Here is a 16,721-nt window from a genome sequence, read left to right on the forward strand (position 1 = left end):
GAAGTCAACGAGTACCTCATGCAATCCTCTGCTGAATTATATCACATCTTCTCCCCTCACTTGCTTTTTTGGATTTTTATTCCTCCAACCCCTTTTAAGTCAAGCTTTCTTTTTTAAGGTTCCCCTCACACAAACCAAAGCAGTAAGAAAAGTGTGGATTTAAAAGAAAACTAAAGCCTGCAGGATTTCAGTGACTATGACCTGGCAAACTGGGCTAATGACAGCATTAAATTTCTTCTACATGCAACTTGTTGTGCCTCAGGTGCATCAAAGCGTAAGCATATTTACCATCATTGTTCTTGGCTAAGTTAAGTTTGATGAGGGACTTTGCTTCCAGTTTCTGTGGAGGAAAAGAACAAATTTGCGCTACAAGTACAACCACAAATGGATCATCTTACAGAGATCAGTTTCCAGCTGTGACATGGAGGAAATTGTAGAGATGTGCTTCATGATGCATGCTCAATCATCCAGGTAAGTAAATCCCCAAAGTTGATTCTGTTCATCAGGACGTAGCGTTTTCAGTGGGAGAAACGTATCATCAGTCATCCAAGTGACTTCTTCTATGTGAAAAGGGAAAGACTCTGAATCGAGGAGGGGGCCTAAGGGTACATCTTTTGCCATCTTACAATGCTGTGATTGCAGCCATTCCCCAACTCTCTGTGAACGGTACTCATGGCCATTGATCAGTGGGCTTTGTTCAGTGGTTGTTGATCAACGGCCATGAGAATTTGCATATTAATGATCAAGGAACTGACCTCCCAGCCCATTGTTCCTTCAGTGTTCTGGTTTCAGTCATTATGCAAATGTACTGTTTATAAGGTTGAAACCTGCAGTCAGCTGAGACTGAAGACGTCACCTGGATGAGTGACGAAACGTTTCTCCCACTGAAAACGCTGCATCCTGATGAACAGAATCAACTTTTGGAGATTTACTTTCCTGGATGATTGAGAATGCATCAAGATGTGCTGTATATATTCATGACTGATAAGTATACTCATTAACTTTAAACAAGATGTCTGGCATTAACACTGTATTTGTGAGCAGCACTTTCTCTTACTTATAATAAAAGCTTGAATATGAAAGAGGAGCTGAACTGCTTATAAAGATGATAGTAACATGTTATACACAGCCTTACCCTAAATATTATTCTTATCATTGTAAGACAGTGACCGCTAGCAGTAAATAACATGTTTGACATGCAGGGTCACGGTAAAAACTTGATATTCTCCTGAATTTAAAATTTATAAACAGCTCAAGGTCAAGCTAACCCGACCCTAAGCTATTGAATTCCACCTTCAGCTTTTATAATCGGCTTGGTCGGCTAATATTTAAGGTCATGTTTTTATAGAAAATTGTGTTTATTTCTTTTTGCGTTGGATGATTAAAACCACAATTTCTGTAAATGAGAGCAGCTTATGGAGCAGTTAGATCATGAAGGAATCGTTGTCTCCTCACCTCTCCAGAGATCGGGTTTGTACCATACTTCTTAATCCACGGAACAATGCTCCTAAAAACAGGAAGTACACAGTAAATAATTTTTTAGGTTATGCTAAAAGCAAGAAAGGAGATGCAAAAATATGTAAGAGATACATCATGTTGTGCGAAATTATTTATGCCAAGTGAGATGTCAAGTCACACACCAGATAAATCATCAAAAAAAAAAGAAAAGGAAAAATCACCTTTAAAAGCCAAAACTGAAACAAAACTGATATTTGTTTGGTTTTATTTAACAGAATTAAGGCAAGTGTGACATATCCAAGCTTCCTTTGTGTTAGCTGGCTTGATAAAACCCAGAAACAGAGTTGGAAGCAAATCAGGACCAAACATAAAAACATATTTTTACTGCAACAACTTAATGACTGAAACGCGACGCTTAAAGTTTGCACTTCTGCAACTTTTCTGTACAGCTTCATCAAGTGGCAGAAATAAGATATAGCCGATGAAACTGCATATATAATATCTATTCTTTCAGCATAGACTATATAATTTATCATGCTTAGAGCATGTCATCAGGAAAAGAATCACTACTGGATGATTTTAAACCAAAACTCTGAACATACAGGAGGAGGTTATGTGTTCAGCATATGTTCTAATCCAGCCGGGGTTAAATACACTGAAAACTGTCCATTAATGTTGCCGCACAGTACACACTCAGAGCTTCTTCCAATATCTTCTTCCAAGACCTGCCTGGCTACTGAGGGTGTTATGTGAACACTTAAAGGCATCAGACATCATTTACTCACAGCAGGTCGAAGACGACTCCCTCCTCAGTGCAGACAGGATACTCAAATGGCTGAAGGGACAAGCTGAAATATGTCACAGCACAAGTGTCAAACTCACTTCAGCTCATCAATTAACCAAAGTTCGTCTGTATAGCATCTTTCAGGCAGATCAGTACAGCTCAAAATTATTCACAGATGACAACAAACCAATAAAAAGACATAACAAGAGTTAACAAAGCAAAGCAAATAACATACGGAAAAACATTCCTAGCATAAGGAATTCAAATTAAATTAGGAAAAATTCAATTAACTTAAAAATGTTTAAAAAGTAAGGTTAGATAAAATATGCTGTAAAGTACAATATCCACCAATATAACAATAGTGAATAAAAATAAAATTATGTAACGATAAATAAAAATCTAAACAGTACAATGGGGAAAAAATTACAAATCAAATAAGGTAAAGAAATAAGTGACTCGTGCAAATGTTGGGATGGAGAACGGAGTTTGAGTTTAAACATTTCCAGCTGCAACTTGGGGAACAAGAGCTAAAAACTGCCCAACCAGATGTTTGTCAGGGGACCTGGTCATACTCTGTCAGCATGAACTGATGGGACGTATGACGTACCTTAAAAACAAACAAACAAGAAAAAGCAGTTTCTGAACATAGCAGGATTTGATTCTATACATGGGGTTTAAAAATTAGTTCAATTTTCCTTCCCTTCCTAATAAGTCACCTGCCAGTACTAAGAGAACAATTTGTTCCCAAGTGGACCAAACAACTGCATAATAAAAAATCCTTCTTTTAATATTATAAGATGCTCTTTATAATTTGCAGAAATCTAGAAATGGGTTGGCCAGCAATTTTTTTTCTAAAGTGCCTCTTCTTCTTCGTCATCATCATCATGTTCTTCTTTCGGCTGCTCCCTTTAGGGGTCTCCACAATGATCATCTGACTCCATCTTACCCTCTGTCTATCATCCTGCTCTGTCACACATGCATGCCCTTCTTCACTACATCCAGAAAACATCTCTACGGTCTTCCTCTTTTCCTTCTCCCTGACAGCTCCTTTAAAATCATCTCCATCTCAGCCTTGCCTCTCTACCTTTGTCTCCAAATCACTTAACCTGATGTGTTCATTTCTAATCCTGTCAAATCCTGCTCACCCCCAGTTAAAACAGTCTAGCATCTTCAGCTTTGCCTCCTCTCTTTTTGTCAGTGCCACCATCTCCAAACTATAACACTTTAAACACATCACAGCAGGCTTCACCACCACCCTTATCTTTTCCTCTATCACTTTACTCTTTTGTCGCTTTCTAAGGTGCCTCTTCTCATAATAAACGAGTCTCCTGTTACCTGCAGTGGTCGAAGGGAAGCCGTCTGAAGTTTGCTTGTGGGATTTCTGGAAAGTAAATACACAAAGAGAATGTAAGACAAGCAAAAATCAGTTTCATTTTTAAGGACTAAAAACCACTGACAAACCCCCGATCAAGTACAGCAGCCCTCAGCACTTTTTACCTTCAGAGGCTCTGGTTCATTTACAGTACTTTAGCCAAACTTAACAATTATAACATTACTTATAACGACTAACTATAGATATTGTAATCCGTGCAATTAAATATGACTCAATGATTTAAAAAATATATATATTAATTCAGAAACATGATTTCAAGCAGCTAAACAAACTAAAGCCCCCAAAACAGCAAACAGCATAAAATTGAATTTCCTTAAAGGCGAAACCCTTCTGAACATGCCTGTGTTAAAGCTTAGTGGGCTAGTCTGAAAGCACGCTGCAAAAACTTGCATAAACTTATATCAAAGACAACAATAAATAAATAACATGAACAGTGTCTCCACAGACGCTGGTTTTAACCAGTTAGTCTGAAAATCAGCTCACCTGCTCGTTTTCCTCCATAAAAGTTCGTGTACTCTGTACATGTGATGTACCTGAAGGGTTACACAAAACACAGGTGAGACAACAAAGGCAACGATACAACTTTAATGATAACACTTTAAACTGTTAGTAACGCAACACTCAATACGCTAATGTGGGTTAGCTTGCTACTAGCTTCTTAAGTGCTAACGGTGGCCAAACAAGCCCGTTTCAGAGCTGTTTGATGCTCACGCTTACATTTTGTCTTTCTGGTGCTGTCGCTTCCCCATTTTGACTGGTTTTGCAGGTCTGAAGAAATATCCTCAGTCACAAAATAAAATATTAAGACAATAACACGCAATAACCACTGTGTGCCTTTCCTATCTTCCTGTTTACGTTCTTTGTCGTCGTCGTGATTAACTGTACACTGTATGTAACAGCTGCACTCTGCTGCCCCCTATCGACAGTGCGGTAAAAACATTTTAAGCATTGAATTGAAACAATTAAATAAGGAGCTATACACAATCATGTAGTTCGGTCAGAAATAGAGTATTGTGACTCTCTGTAGAGATACATTGTAGGATTTTTATGAAATATGTAAAAACAGTGTTTGTTTGTTTGTTTTACCATCATTGAAATAAAATGAAAGAGTGACAACCACAGCCTAATTTGGAGTTCCAAATTCATACTGTAGACATACTGTATCATACTGTATTTTTTAAATCAACAATTTTGTGTTTTATGTCTTTTTATGTCACAGTTGAAAAACTGTTTTCTCATTCATTCTGTGAGCCTGCAGTTCATCTATTTTACCTTTGGGGACTGCAAAGCACACAAAACAGGTTGATCATAATTTTTATGTGATAAATCATAGTCATACATGATAAAAACACCAATCAATTTTTTACTGCTTTTTTTTTTTTTTTACCTTATGTCTACATTTTATTTTGCCATGTTTATTATATTTTATTGCTGCTATTGTTCTTGTGTTATTGTAAGGTGACCCTGAGGGTCTTAAAGGCACCTATAAATAAATTATATATTATTATATATTATGTATTATTATTATTATTATTATATTATATTATATTATCATCATCATCATCATCGATTTGAGTGTATTCAAGCTGCCATAAACCAAACAGACAGGGTCACAAAAACAAAATATTTTAATCAATATTTTTAATAGGCTGACAAGTTGTTACTAACTTCCGCTGCCTGCGTCCATGCACACTGTAACTGTCTGCCAGTAGATTGATTCAAGGAAGATAGAGTCAAACGTCAAATGATCTTAACCTGGAGCCAAACAAAAGTTATGTGTGCATTTACACACTTGGCACAGTAACACTATCTACAAAGCACGGATCAGACACGTTTTCAGCTTTATAAAGTGACATATAAGGTGCCCTCCACGCCAGATTTAAAACTGATTTATCCACAAGATCCTCAGACAATTTCTAACTGAAGAGTTTATGTTTACATAAAAAACACAAACTTTCCTTCAGCTGCCTAATTTGTCCGACGGTCTGTTTCCAGAAAAAACAGCGTGTAAAACCTGCGCTTACCCTGTATACTTTTGGAAAGCATATTATTCGTTCCTCACGGGTCTGCTCGAGTTTGATCCACTATTTTGTGTTCTTCTTAGTGGAATCCTTCACATCACTGAACTTACCAAACTGGCTGCGTTTTCGCAAACTACAGGCTCACTTATGTAAAATGATCAATTTTCTTCATTACAAATCTGTTGAATCGTCCAGAACCGTCCTGTCGGAGCTTTGGACACGTATTTGTCTTCATCTTCTTTTTCCTCTTCCAATCTGTGTAGCTGCATCTCTTATTTCTGACATTATTTCTCAGTGTACAAACATAACAAGACAATACAGGATAAATTCATCTACAAGTTTATTCTTTTCTTGGCAATTAATTCGTAATTATGGCTAATCATTGACCTCTTCTAACAAGAGAAGGGAGCAAACAAAACTGGTTACAGAGGCATGATCCAGGGCCGGGTGGTTAGTAAAATGTTGTAATGTGGAGCATTCAGGTACATTCAGATTGCACACTTGTCCTCTGAAGCGTGAACACATGATAAAGCTCGACCAATCCCTTATCCAAGAAACAATAAGGACATTTTTAAACTTCACACAGACACCTTTAACGGTAGAGGATGATCTGGAGTGATGGGGTATAAAAATAGAATACAGCGCAGCAACACAAGCACCGCCTGCATACCTGAGTTACAACTTGCTTTCACTTCTCTCATCACTCATTTAAAAGAACAAAGAATAAATTATATACTCCACACTGGACTTCACGTTGCAGACTGAAAAACTCAAAAACAAGTTTATGTTCTCATCCTTGGCACTTTATCCTTCAGGCAGAAACCAAAATGTGACGATGGTGCAAGAAAGGTTTGGGTTACCAGACGTGCGTCTCTCACTGATGAACGAACATCTTTATTAATGACAAAAGGAAAGAAGTACACCACACACTGACAGAAACAAAGGGCCCCAAGAACAAGTCCTTCAGCTGGATCGCAGTTGCTTGTTTGGAAAGTGCAACAATATGTGGAATATCTTCTTAACAGAACAAAAAAACATAAAAAGAAAAACGTTTGCAGCGTTGTTCTCTTTGAGAACAACCGAGGTCCATAATTATGGTAAACTCGCGGCCAGCATCTGCTCAGAACCGCCCTGAAAATAAAAATGAGTGTTTTTTCCCCAGCTTGATGAAACAGTCTGTGAGTGTTTTGGTGAAAAAAAGGAAAGAGATCACCGCAAATCCATCATGGACACGGTGCCATCAGTGATGGTGACATGTCCGGCGTGCTGAAAAAGGAGAAACACATTTCAGTTACACGCTCAAACAGTTAGCCACTCTGGGGTACGGTACACCAGGAAGAGTACCGTACCCCATTCCCATCCCTCCCCCCCCCCAAGCAGAGCCAAACAAGAGCTGGACTGGGAATCGCAGCAGACGTTTCATGTGGAGGCAGATATACGTCTCCTTGTGATTATAGCAAAGTACTTTTGAAATATTTATTTCCTGGTTTACGCTCTCTTAACATTAATTAGCATGCTGTGGACAGTGAGCCATTCATAAAGCTGTAATATCACACGTTTGCACACAAATAACTTGTGGAAAAATCCTTTTAAATTCTATTTTGGGACAAAAAGAATCAGTTTCTCAAGCTTTTGTTTTTTTAAACAGATTTGATTCTATACATGCAGTTTTTCCATTACTGATGAAATAAATAAAAAAGCCATTCTCAGGAAGATTTAGGTAGTTCGATCTGATGAAAGTTATCCAGCCCACAGATTAGTACGGAGTTAAAACTGGATGGCTTTCCTGATGCAACCCTCCCATCTATCCGCCTTTGGGACGGCCATTGTGAGGACACTAAGCTTGTGACTCCCTGAGGCTGGATTTGTGTCTCCTCCTTGTTTGGATGCTGGGATTTTTCACATGTTAGAGAAATGTGTTAACTATTAAAACATTTAAGTTATTTTATTGAAAAAGTAATAATCAAATCTATTTAAGATGTTTAATTTTTCTCTATGAACCTTTAATCTGACTGAGATACTGCAGTAAATATAAGAAAACGCCTCCTATTGAGTAGATTTGAGTACTCTTTGAGTTAACTAACCTTTTAAAAGTGACCCAAATATCTCATTAAAGGAAGAAAGAAAAAGCTACACTGAACCCTGGGTCATCACTTCATCTGCACTTTTTTGGCAATAAGCCCTGCCCGTGCCAAAAATCATATATGACTTTCCACAGAAAACTGTGCACAGTACATCTATCTGTAGGGAAGATAAACTGTACTCTACAGCTGCGGGAAACAAGATCTTTATTCTGGAGTGTTGCATCTACCTCCATACCACCCTGGCACGTAAAAAAAAAAACCCCAGACATGTCAGAGTTTTTAGTCATACGTTATAAACATGTTTACTTTTTGCAAGACTACAGTTGGATTCCTTTTGAGGTTATTTCCCATCATGCACATGGTGGAAATTTACAAGCAGAAAAACTGGAGCAGAAACAAGGAAGGAGCTTTTGGCCACACCTGCAGTTTTGTGTGGAGTAGTTTGTTCTAAATAAAGATAAAAGAGCTTTAAAAAATAAAAAAAAGATCTGGCAGAATGTGGGCACAGCATGGAGAGAGCGCAGACTTTGAAAACTTCAAATAATGTTAAACATGGCTGACTTTATTGGAACGCCAAGACAGGAAAAAGACTCAGTTTCCTGACCACCAAACAGCAGATGATGATGATGCAATCCCACTACAGCTTTAGTAAGACCGTTGAGGTTTTACTGCGACACTGAAATCACTTTAATAGTCATTTGGTGGGAGGCCAATACTTTTCCTTGTTCTAACTGGCTGGTTAGAGGCAAGTAAAATAAGTTTCCAGGGGAAGTCGTGAGGCTCAGTCACTCAGTCTGTCAAGATGAGATTATTTTTACATCATTATTAACAATCCTTCGAAAAATAAAAGACTCCAGTTAGTTACTGGAAATTATAATCCTGTTTAAACACTTTGGGATTTTCAAAATAAAATGTAACTCCAGTTATAGGAGTTATAGAAATTAATCTGGATGCACAGAAGATGTTTTCAATAAAAGCCACCAGTTAATTATAGGATGCTTTAGTGTTAGATTTTTCAAAATAACAGCGTGTTTTTCTTTTTTTGTGCCACTTGCAGTTAAATTTGTTTTTATAATCCTAAATCATCTATACAACTTCAATATCCCCAGAAATTGCATCGTTTTCTTTAGCGATACAAATTCTGTCCATTTGCGACAACACTGCATCTATGACTTCACAGCACAGATATACTTACTGTAAATAGAGGTGGCTCTTTGCTGTGAGGATGAAACCCTTTCTGTTTACATGTGGAAATCTCATCTGTTCCCCGATCTGTCAGTCTGAAGTAGCCAATTCTGAAACACACACACACACACACACACACACGGTTAGATCACAGAAAAAGACAAAAAAAAAAAAAAAACATCCCATAGTCTGTAAAGACAGGACACTGAGTTCTCCCACTCACTCGTTGAATTTAGGCGAGCAGACTATAGCGATGGCCTCTGGCAGCATGATCTGGTAGGAGCAGTGCGTGTGGAGGTCTACGCTGGACAAGAAGGCTGTCTGTGTGGGGTGAGTCTGGGAAACACAGAGGGCAGACCTCAGTTTACTTCAGTGCTCATCACACAGCAGAACAGGACCAGAGGTAGCCATGAGGACTTATTCTTGTGAGCCAAACTGTAGTTTATGCAGGTCAGAATGTCTAAAAAAAAAAGTTTAACTATACACGTGAACTAATACAAACTCAAAACCAATCAGTGAACAGTTTTACATTAGGCGGCAGGTTTTAGTACCTACTCGGCACTTTGGTTGATACGAGGTTCCACACAGTTAAGCAGCATTAAAGTACGATTCATTACTGAAGAATGTGATGGGTGGTTTCTAATCCCTCTGTTTAGACAGTTTTTGACAGCCTCCATTAAACAGTCCTCAATTTTAGCTTCATATTTGAGCGTTGCTTCTTCCTGTTCTTGTCGCTATTTTCAGAATGTTTTTGTAGATGCAATGAGGTTGCAGTTACATCTTTACTCGTGTGACTGAGCCATTGGTTTGCTCTGAGTTAGGAAGAATCTCAGTATGAGGTGAGCGCTCTTATTTGTAGTATTCATATAGTATTTTAATTTATTTAATACAATGCTAATATTTGGTGTTGTTGTATTAATGCAATATCACCACACAAAATATTACGATACTTTTTCCCCTCAGCCCTCGTGAACGCATGAGGAAAATCTATTTTAGTGTGAAATCAGACACAGAGGATTACCTCACTATGAATCAGTGACCTCCTTTTTAAGACATTTTACAGGGTGGCTTTGGTGACGTCTTTATCTTCTGGTTATCATCTTATTTATCATCTATGCCTGATTTTACTCCTATAATTTACACACATGCTCTTGTTTTAAAATTTCAGTGAGTAATGTTTTAATCTATTCTTTGAATAAAGTTTAGAAGCTAAGCTGATTGGTGTGGGTGACTCTGATTATTCGTCAGCACTGACGCAAACCTGCCCATCTTTTACTCACATGTATCCAGCCGAGTGTGATGAGATCATACTGGTCCTGCATGAGGAAGAGTTCCTCCTCGTTTTCCGTGTCACAATAGTCCGGTCCGCCGCACTGCTTTGGTACGATGACGTGGGTCACAGTAAACGCATTTCTGGTCTGGACCAAACACAAAAAGCGTCTTGCTTTTACACTCCTTTAAATTATGCATGTCCTGCTGTCTGCCAAAGTGCTACCCAAGGGCACTGCCTGCACAAAATTAACACTGAGCACTTACAGAGCTGCTAGCAAAAACGCTCAGTCATGCTCATAGAAAAGTGGAAAGAGCTTGAAGTTAACCCCACCAGCAAATGATATAATGTAAACAATGGGCAGAGTAGCCAAAGAGCAATGAGATAAGAGTCAAATTATCTTCTACACCTCTGAAGAGGGACATCAACTGTTGTTTAATTTAAAATCCACATTCATAAAATGTTCACAGCCTCAGAATTATTGACACAACATTTAGCACCTCTGGGCTCAAGGGCTGCATAAAAGCAACCCATCGCTCCAGCATAGCTACACTGTTCCAGCTTCTTACCAGTTTGCCACATAGGATGCCACAAGTTTCTACAGCTCTGCTTGTGTTGGCCTCAGCCAACCTCAGAAAGCTCCGGCACAACTCAGCGGGAACAGCCAACTGCCGAAGGGCATCCACCATTGTATCTGCAGAGACCATACACAAAAGCTGAATGGGAAAGTTAGACTCTTGTGAGATTCTGAAACAAGTCATGGTGCAAACAAACAAACAAACGAAATTAAGTAGGTCGGGGGGGAAAGAAATCAGCTCAGAGGAATAAATACTTTCACCCAGGAGCAGGGCAGTGCTTTAAATCCTGTGAAGGCCAGCCCACCGTGACACAAAAGAATGAACTCACTGTTATTCCCCGGGCTGACCAGAGACCCCGGCTTGAGTGAGCGGTCAAAGCTGGGCGGGCCGGTGGTGGGTGTGCCGATGGATGTGGGAGGGCGGTTATGTTGGTGGTTGGACAGTTCTCCTGGGATCTGAGGAAAGGTAGGGGAGACTAACGGGGGGCCCTGGATGCCTGGGATGAGGGGTGTGTCAGAGGAAGGCTCAGCCGGAGTGGCAAACTCCAGAAGCACTCGTTGGCGCTCCTTCTCCAACTCTTGGCGGCGGATCATCTCCTCAAAGGCACTGAACTGCTCCTGCTCCCGCTGCCGCCGCTGCATCTCAGCCACACGTTCCCGCTCTGCGTCCAGCGCTCGCTGCTTGGACTGCTGCCGCGCCAACACCTCCTCCTCCTCTTTCTGAGCATGTAGCAAACACATCACATACTGGCTTAGCTTCAGCCGTGGTTTCTCTTTTTGGCCCTTTTTTTAAACAGCGACATTAAATGTATTGATCTTTTTGATGATGAAACAAGTTTGCTGTAGAACAGTTAGTGTGGCACATGAACTGCTACTGATTGACTATTCAAGGTCAGCTTAGGTGCATATTAATGAACTGTGATATGAGGTTACTGTGGGGCTTGTTAATGATTCACCTGCTTATGGACTTTAAATGTAAATTGGTTTTTATTTAATTACTTCAAATCTCTTAAACCTTTCCAGTGTGACTTAACCTCCTCGGACCTGGCGTCCACATATGTGGACATCACATTTTGGGATGTCTAGACCAAAATAAAAAATTTTACTCTACAAGGGCCTGATAACCACTAACGAGGACATTATACTGCAAATGTTCTACTGAAATTTAAAACAAATGTCCTCATATGTCAATCTTATTTTTGTCAGAGATAAAATCAGGTAAAAAAAAAAAAATCTGGAAATTCTTTGTTTTTACATTCATCAGGTCCCAAACAGCCCAAATAGCAAAGAGAATTTAAAAATGCATGCCATGAAAGAGTTCGGGTCTTAGGAGGTTAATGCAGCAATGTGATGCAAGGGTGTAAATTCACAAAAGAGTGTCTCAGCTCACCTTTTTGACAAGATATTGAGCATATTCCTGTTCAAATCTTTTCAGTAGAGCCTTTTTGAGAATCTCAGCCTGAGGAAATGCAACATCCTTCAGTTTCTGTAGATTAATCAGAATGAAGTAAGTGTCCAACTTTCCTTGAAAACAATTAGTAACGCAAAAAAACAAACAAAATAAAACTGGATGACGACCTTTAGTGTGTCCTTTTTCTCAGGAATGTTGGCTGTCTTGTAATCCCGATGCTTGGGAAGTTTTTCTATAAAGAGCCTTAGGAGGGGGAAAAAAAAAATATCAAGACCCATAAAGGTCAGAAAACTCTTAAGAGAGGTCTTTACGTAAACTCCCTCAGCTTACTTCAGTCAATGTGGACAGAAATGTGAAAAGACACTCACGTAATATATTTATTGTAAAGGACAAAGGCATGCTCGATGTTGCCCTCCTCCGTGTAGATGTTAGCCATGCGGATCATCTCCATGCCTGAGCGGAAGTATCGGCGTGGGGGCATGTCGTCATTAATCTCCACCGAGCTGCCCTTCTTGGTCAGGGCGCGGACGCGCTCCTCCGGCTGCAGGCTGACATCAGTGTGATCGGCCATCACGATGGCTCAACCTGTAAGACTGGAGAAACAGGCTGACTCAGTGGCGCCTTTAAGCCAACAGTGGATTCATAACGCCGGGTTTAAACATCCGAGAGCCTTTGAACACACCGTCAATCTGAATTCTGACTTGGAGGTAAAACTAAACATGATTATTTTGGTTAATACTGAGAAAAAGACAATTTAACACAATTATTCAAAGACTGTGCAGAGTCAGACTTTCATTCTCAAACAGGAATTGGAAAGTCTAAGCAGGTAAAAAACAAAACTATAGAGCTAACTAGAGTGGGGAATAAATAAGAGAACATTTAGTTGCCCCCTTTAAACCTCTAAAATCTGCACATTTGTTTCACAGTTTTTAAGTCAGACACTGCTTCATCTGCTTTCAGAACTCTCTACAACCTTCATGGAGTCCTAAGGAAATGTACATTTTATTAGAAGTTAACAGCAAGAAGGAATCTTGAAAAAAAAAATTAAGGCATATCCAGCTGGAGTTTTTAACAAATGACTCTATTAGGAATTCACAATGACATCACTGGAAACTATGCGTATATAGAGTATATTTTAAGTTAATTAATTCAGTAAGTATGTAGGAAACACAGACTCTCGTATACGCTAGCACAAAGAGGCAGTGTGTCCTCAGTATCAAGGCCACAACTCAGTCTAAAAATCACTGGCTGCTGAATATATTTAGGGAAAAAAAAACTGCTGGGAGGGTCGATTTGGTGTGACTCGAGGTTCTCTAGGCTTCATCAGCATGCTGACTAACAGTCAAATGGCTGCTATTGATTCTCCCATGATGGCTTCTTGGCTAGAAGGCACAGAAACACAGTGTGTAAAGAGGCGGCCACTTCTTAACAGTTTAGCTCAAGAGGTGTGGCGCTGATAAAAGCAGCGGAGGGGTGGTACTTGTGGTTCATGCTGTCCAGTGCTAGCTACCGTTTTCTTTCTAACATACACAGCTGCACAAACAGTCTTGTCCCCCCCCCCCCAAAAAACCCCCCCAAAAAAACAATACAATTGTGTGTGTGTATATATAGACTATATTATATATGGTCTATATAACAAGTTAGTAATATTACATAACACATATTTAGTCACTAAATATGTGTTAAGTCTAAATTATTTATGTTGCCCACATAAAGCAGATGATGAACATAAAACTAAGGAGATATTCATGGAGAAAAACTAAACTTTATTACCAATTACAACACTGATATCTGCATAAAATATTGAAACTTGTTTTGTAGACTCAGAATAGGCCTGTAGGAAGTGACTACCCGTGATGGTATTTTTGGTAAACAAAATTTGCTTTATGGATAAGTGTCTGTAAGCCTAATTATAAAAACGGCTTAAAGATATTATGTATTTAAAAAGGTGTTATTTTTCATTTGGCTCCAATACTCTTCTTCTAAGCAAGAAAGCCTAGAGAAACCTTAAACCTTTTAACATGATTATCCAGTAATCTACCCTTATTGTAGACTCACACAGAATTAAAACAGGCCGAAGAGATGACACAACCACAGCTGGGGTTGGCAGCGTGTGATACTAAATTTTATAGTTGAGATAAACCCTCAAGAACTTCAGAAGCATTCAGTCATCAAATGCGGGTAAAAATTAGATTTCTCAACATGACTGTGTATTTTAAGTCTATATAACTATATAATATCAAAATTAACCTGCAATAAAAACACGAATAAGGTGCTTGACATGAATAAATTCCTTAGAAAATTTATTGACAGAGTATTTGAGAAAGTAAAACGTAAAAACCACAGTGACAGTAACTTTTATGTTTACAGTCAGTGTGATCTTTATAGAAACGGGTAAATTACAAATGTCGTGCCAGACTTCGTTTTTTATCCAAACAATTTGCCAGCTCGGTCATGGCCTATTTAACCTTCAGGGTTGCTTTCACCTCCTTTAAAAACTTCACGACACTCCCTGTGTGTCACTATATTTTCCCATCGATCCCTGTCACTGAACTGATCGAGCTCTTTAAAAACGTCGCGTTAGCCTATGCTAAGTTAGCCTCTAATAAAGGGGTAAAAAGCTCTCCACCTCCGTACAAATTCCATCATCCTTCTTACCTGATCGAGCCGTGAACCTGAACCCGAAGCTCCCACAGAACTACATACAAGTGGATAATAAACACGGTCAAATTACGGCCCCAAGGCTAATTGTTAGTAAGCTGCGCCTACAACCAACAGCATCTGTACACTTCCGCAATCAAAGCAACTTCCGCCCGACTAATCCTCACGCAAGCGCAGAAATATCCCTGTAATTTAGTTTCTTTCGCATGGATATGGGCTTTGTGTTGTGTTTAAATATATATACACTGATCTGATTTTTAAAGGTGAAAATTTTCAGACAAAAAAATTATTTATTTTAAGTGTTTGATGGTCATTTTGCAGTCTTTTGCTATTTGTTTGTGTAGCTATTGACTTCATGTGTTTTCAAGCTTTTCCTATATAAAAAACATTTTCTAGCATTTCATTGGACAGTTCGCCTCGTACTTTACACACGCATGCGCTGTCCTTCCCCAGGTGGCCTTGTGCTCTGGTACTTTCCCTTGCTTAGTGATATGCATTTAAAACGGCTGGTCCAGAACAGCGGATGCGTTTCAGGTTGAATGGGGTGACGTCAGCCATCAGCCCAGGCACCAACCAATCAAACCACGGTATCCTGAGAGAGAGCGACGTGGTTACTCGTGCAGTCTGGCATCAAAATGTCGAGACCTTGATTACTGTGCTCAATAATGAATATACTGTATATTAACAGTGTAACCAGCAATTAGCTTGGCTCGTTTGAATATGATGGACGATGTTCCACGGAGCAGCATGGCTCGTTGGTCTAGGGGTATGATTCTCGCTTTGGGTGCGAGAGGTCCCGGGTTCAAATCCCGGACGAGCCCTTTATTTGTTAATGTTTACGGACTGTATGAGATCGTGGGCGCTTGGGCAGTAAAAAAAAAGTATACACATCCATTGATGTAGCGCACTTTATGCAAATGAGTTCTCACTGTGTTTGTCAGGCTTATCTGCGTGTCTTTAGGGTACTTTGTGGGTTTATTAATTATATAATCGTAAATAGAATTCACATGAAATGTTCTGAATTACACGGTAGGGATGGAAAAACACATTTATCTTTGAATTACTTTTTGTGATCACAGTTTACTTCATTATATTAATTGAACATTTAAGGATGAAATTGGGAATTTAAACCAAAAATTAAATGACAAATAAATTTGGAAAATAAATCCATCCACTCCTTCTTTTGTGAAGTTCTTACCATAATAACATATTTGTTTGCTTTGGCATATTTTATATCATGACCTGTATTTATTTTATTATATTAAATTCATTTCTGCTAGTTTTTTTTTAAAGGTTTAAGATATTTAACAATATTGTTTAGCAACACATGAACGTTTTAAATCATTGGTCAGTTGCCACTAATGGATAAATAGCTTGTTGGCCTACTTCTCATTTTTAAAATATTTTGCTTCCAAGGTGCCAGACTTTTATATAAGTTGGTAAAGTGTTTTTTTTGGGTTTCTGCAGGTCTATCAAATTTCTTCTTTGCAATTTCTTCTTTCTATGCATAAAATACAACAGGCATTTTTGGGCATGTCTATCTCAAAAACCTACAATTTGTAATTTAGTTTACTCTTAAAAAAGAGAGACAAAGACAACAGAGTTTGACAGGCATGAAATAGTATTTCTGCACAAATAAAGTGACCCCCAAAGCATCTGAAATGAGGGTGTATTTCTTTTCTGAGGAAAAAAAAAGTTGGGGATGAAAGATGTGGCAGGCCTGAAAATCCTATCTACAGCAGGCAGAAAGGGAATCAGGTACGACAGTGAATGTGTAAAGCCCTCTGTAAAACACAGTGGAAGCATGTTGATGGCTTTGCACTTCATGGCGATTGCCAAGATCTTATCAAAGATCTTATCTTATCAAAAATGACAGA

The 16,721-nt window shown here is 38.9% G+C and overlaps 2 protein-coding genes and 1 non-coding gene across 3 annotated transcripts in view; 1 reads left to right on the forward strand and 2 right to left on the reverse strand.

The window, feature by feature from the left end:
- The window catches only part of ppil2 (peptidylprolyl isomerase (cyclophilin)-like 2), a 38,715-nt gene extending 34,199 nt beyond the window's left edge, over positions 1-4,516 (reverse strand). Inside the window, exons 1-6 of the mRNA XM_040003525.1 lie at positions 4,353-4,516; positions 4,119-4,168; positions 3,578-3,623; positions 2,244-2,306; positions 1,456-1,507; positions 289-340 (exon numbers count right to left, since the gene is read on the reverse strand). Of these exons, the coding sequence (XP_039859459.1) occupies positions 289-340; positions 1,456-1,507; positions 2,244-2,306; positions 3,578-3,623; positions 4,119-4,168; positions 4,353-4,384 (295 nt within the window). The 5' untranslated portion in view covers positions 4,385-4,516. The remainder of the gene's footprint in view (positions 1-288; positions 341-1,455; positions 1,508-2,243; positions 2,307-3,577; positions 3,624-4,118; positions 4,169-4,352) is intronic.
- A 1,463-nt stretch (positions 4,517-5,979) lies between these two features.
- On the reverse strand, positions 5,980-15,008 carry LOC120716179 (STAM-binding protein-like A). The gene is made up of 10 exons (XM_040003608.1): positions 14,842-15,008; positions 12,552-12,776; positions 12,351-12,426; positions 12,163-12,258; positions 11,102-11,492; positions 10,765-10,889; positions 10,206-10,343; positions 9,149-9,261; positions 8,936-9,035; positions 5,980-6,922 (listed from the first exon to the last, which is right to left on the reverse strand). Exons 2-10 carry the CDS (start codon positions 12,752-12,754, stop codon positions 6,866-6,868), a joined length of 1,299 nt encoding a protein of 432 aa, XP_039859542.1. The 5' UTR covers positions 12,755-12,776; positions 14,842-15,008; the 3' UTR covers positions 5,980-6,865.
- Positions 15,009-15,593: 585 nt separating this feature from the next.
- On the forward strand, positions 15,594-15,665 carry trnap-ugg. Its single transcript has one exon. It is a non-coding gene; the product is annotated as a tRNA-Pro (tRNA).
- Positions 15,666-16,721: the final 1,056 nt, after the last annotated feature.

Source organism: Simochromis diagramma, unplaced genomic scaffold (assembly GCF_900408965.1).
Source record: "Simochromis diagramma unplaced genomic scaffold, fSimDia1.1 OVJJ01000583.1, whole genome shotgun sequence".
Taxonomy (NCBI): Eukaryota; Metazoa; Chordata; class Actinopteri; order Cichliformes; family Cichlidae; genus Simochromis; species Simochromis diagramma.

Coding starts and splice junctions, on each gene's coding strand:
- LOC120716179 (XM_040003608.1), bottom strand. CDS start 12,754: ATGGCCGATCACACTGATGTCAGCCTGCAGCCGGAGGAGCGCGTCCGC. Junction 12,259..12,350: donor AGAAAAAGGACACACTAAAG/GTCGTCATCCAG, acceptor ATTAATCTACAG/AAACTGAAGGATGTTGCATT. Junction 9,262..10,205: donor TCACACTCGGCTGGATACAT/GTGAGTAAAAGA, acceptor TGTGTTTCCCAG/ACTCACCCCACACAGACAGC.